The following is a 3,626-nucleotide window of genomic DNA, read 5'->3' on the forward strand; positions in this document are numbered from 1 at the left end:
CTGAAACGTTCCTCTTCGTCCTTAAAAAAGTTCAGCTGTTTCTGGAACATTCTTCCAGAGGAGGATCTGATTGGTCCATTCTGATGTTTATTTACATTTTAGGGTAAAACTGTAGAATTCTCTTTAGAAAGAATCCGGATCTACCCTGGGATTCCGGGCCTTCTTCTGCCGGTCTGGACGGCCTGTTTGGTTCCCTCCGTCATGGAAAACCCGAGGACGGGGTTCTGGAAAAACCTGGACCTACTGTCAGAGTGTCAGGGTCATAACGGAGGAAGAGAGGACTGGGTTTATTTGGAACCAGGGTTAGACCAGGACAGGATCCTGGAGAATCAAAGCTAGAAAGGAGAGGGAAGCTTGTTGACGCACTGACCCGGGTTAAACGGCCTCCATGAACCAGAACTGAACCAGAACTGAACCGACATGAAGTCCGGATTAAAGCAGAAGAAGCCACAGACTCAGAGATTTCTCACTATTCTACCCAGACCTCTGAGGGTTTGGTTTGCTGTGATTTACTCATCATTTAGAGCTCGTGGATGAGACTCCACAGGCCTCTGAGCTCCTCCAAACTCTGGAGACAGGGAGAGAGAAGGCATGATGGGAAAATTGCGCAAAAACATCGGCAACATTTAGAGAAGTGTGAAGAAACGACGGTGTCCTTTCTGCAGCTTTACGCACGCTCCAAATGCTGCCCTGATCCACTCACACTCTCAGTCTGAGGGTTTAGCGGCCTCTCAGCATTTCTTAGACAGCTGCCTTCATTTTTATCTAAAAGGTGTAAAATAAAGTGTTAAAATTGCGCAAAAACATCGGCAATATTTAGAAAAGTGAAGGAACGACGGTGTCCTCCGTCTTTCTGCAGCTTTACGCACGCTCCAAATGCTGCCCCGATCCACTCACACTCTCAGTCTGAGGGTTTAGCGGCCTCTCAAACATCTGCCTTCATTTTTCTCTAAAAGGTCTAAAATAAAATGTTAAAACTGCGCAAAAATATCAGCGACATTTATGAAAGTGGATGAAGCTGCCCTCATGTTGCGCAAATAAATCAGACTGAGTGTGTGTCAGTCCTCTTTTCACCTAAAAGGCGTGAAATGCGCAGTCTAAACGGCGCAAAAACATCCGCAACACGAGGGAACGTGAGGATGCGTTCCTTTCTCTCAGGTTTCCAGATGTTGCTGATGTTTAGCGCAGTTTCAGAACACGTGCAGGAGTTTGCCTGTAATTTTAGCGGACAAACGTGGAGGGTGTTCCTGTCGCCCTGCTGGTTTTTCCTACAGTCATGTTTGTCTCATCATGTTTCTGTTTGAGCTGTTAGAGGTTTAAAGATGTAACATTCTTTTCTGAGCTTCATGGCGCCATCACCGCTGCGCTCTTTGACGCGTAATCCCCAAACACTGAGACCGAATCTGAAGGCCGAGAGCCAGACCTATCCCGGGTTGACTCGGTCTAAACCCGCCTCCCTACCCCGGTCAAACCCTCCGCCGTACCTGCGGACGCGTGCAGCGCCGTGTCCGTGTCGTGGAGCGGCTGCAGCCCCGTGGACTCCCTCTTGTCGTCGTCGTGCCGCGGGTCCTGGCTCTTGTCAAAGTGCAGAGTCTGAGAGGAGAACTTGTGCTGGGACGGGGAGAATCCTCCGGGCAGGGACGCCATGAGCGTGGAGGTGAGCGCCATGCCGTGCGTCAGGCTCTGCGTCAGGCTGGAGCAGAAGCCGCTCTGCAGGCTGGAGATCTGCGGGTGAGCGTGGTGACCCGCGGGGAGAGGCTGCTGCAGCGCGGGGGGCGGCGGGGGAGGCGGCTGCAGCACCACGGACCGGTACGGCATGAACATGGGGTATCCGGTGTAGACGAAGGGCCCCGGGCTGGGCTGAGGGGGGCCCCCGATCAGAGAGTCAATGCTGAAGGCAGTGCTGCTTCCCAGCGGCCGCTGCATCACCATGAAGGGCGGACACGGAGCGCTGTCTGCGCTCATTGAGGACCAGGAGAGCCGGGGAGAGGACGAGCACCGAGGGGGGTTCGGGAGGGAGCCGCTACAGCAGAGGTAATCCCAGTAAACCGGACCAGAACATCCTGGAGTCAGAGCAGAGACAGGTCTTCTTCTTTGGAGGTTTCCAACCAAAACAAACTTCCGCTCCAGTGACGCACCGCTCCTCTCTCTCTCTCTCTCTCTCTCCTCCGGTCTCCGCTGATGTTTGCAGTTTAAATTGCGCTCCCCTCTCTTTAATTGCGCTGTCTTCTCCTGGAGAGCTCCGCCCCTTCTCCGCGCTCTGGGCTCTGATTGGTCGGTGGGGATGATATGACAGCTCGCCTCTGGTGCTCTGGATGAATGCCAATTACACAAATTAGGACCGAGGGCCATTTTAGAAAGAGAAAACACATCATCATAAATAATCAGCTGTATATATTCAGGAAATAATCGCAGTGAGGGACTCTCCCTGATGTTCACCACGGTCTCCTGCAATTTAGACCCTGGGCACGAGTCTGCCCGCAAAATCTAGATACAGAAGCAAGAAAGGTCCAGGACTTTGATTTTCAGCCAAAGGAGGGACAGACCTCAGTCCAGAGCTGAGTGACGTTCAGTAGGACTCAATATTATCAGTCTGATGGCACGCTTTAATACAGGGTCTCAATGTTAGAGTTTAGACTAGGACTGAAAATGTTAGTCCACTACGGAGAAACACAAGACCAAGTCTGTAAATATCAGACTATATCAGCTGTAAATATCTCTGATATAAAGTAATATTTACAGCTGATATAGACTGATATTCACAGCTGATATAGACTGATATTTACAGCTGATATAGACTGATATTTACAGCTGATATAGACTGATATTTACAGCTGATATAGACTGATATTTACAGCTGATATAGACTGATATTTACAGCTGATATAGACTGATATTGACATCTGATATAGACTGATATTTACATCTGATATAGACTGATATTTACGGCTGATATAGACTGATATTCACAGCTGATATAGACTGATATTTACAGCTGATATAGACTGATATTTACAGCTAATATAGACTGATATTTACAGCTGATATAGACTGATATTTACAGCTGATATAGACTGATATTTACAGCTAATATAGACTGATATTTACAGCTGATATAGACTGATATTTACAGCTGATATAGACTGATATTTACAGCTGATATAGACTGATATTTACAGCTAATATAGACTGATATTGACATCTGATATAGACTGATATTGACATCTGATATAGACTGATCTTTACGGCTGATATAGACTGATATTTACAGCTAATATAGACTGATATTGACATCTGATATAGACTGATATTGACATCTGATATAGACTGATATTTACATCTGATATAGACTGATATTTACATCTGAAATAGACTGATATTTACGGCTGATATAGACTGATATTCACAGCTGATATAGACTGATATTTACAGCTGATATAGACTGATATTTACATCTGATATAGACTGATATTGACATCTGATATAGACTGATACTTACGGCTGATATAGACTGATATTCACAGCTGATATAGACTGATATTGACATCTGATATAGACTGATATTTACAGCTGATATAGACTGATATTCACAGCTGATATAGACTGATATTTACAGCTAATATAGA

General features: G+C 46.4%; 1 protein-coding gene across 1 annotated transcript in view; it reads right to left on the minus strand.

Moving 5' to 3' along the window:
* gbx2 (gastrulation brain homeobox 2) overlaps positions 1-1,965 on the minus strand; it is an 8,826-nt gene extending 6,861 nt beyond the window's left edge. Inside the window, exon 1 of the mRNA XM_041782280.1 lies at positions 1,485-1,965. Within this exon, the coding sequence (XP_041638214.1) occupies positions 1,485-1,965 (481 nt within the window). The remainder of the gene's footprint in view (positions 1-1,484) is intronic.
* Positions 1,966-3,626: the final 1,661 nt, after the last annotated feature.

Source organism: Cheilinus undulatus, linkage group 24 (assembly GCF_018320785.1).
Source record: "Cheilinus undulatus linkage group 24, ASM1832078v1, whole genome shotgun sequence".
NCBI lineage: Eukaryota > Metazoa > Chordata > Actinopteri > Labriformes > Labridae > Cheilinus > Cheilinus undulatus.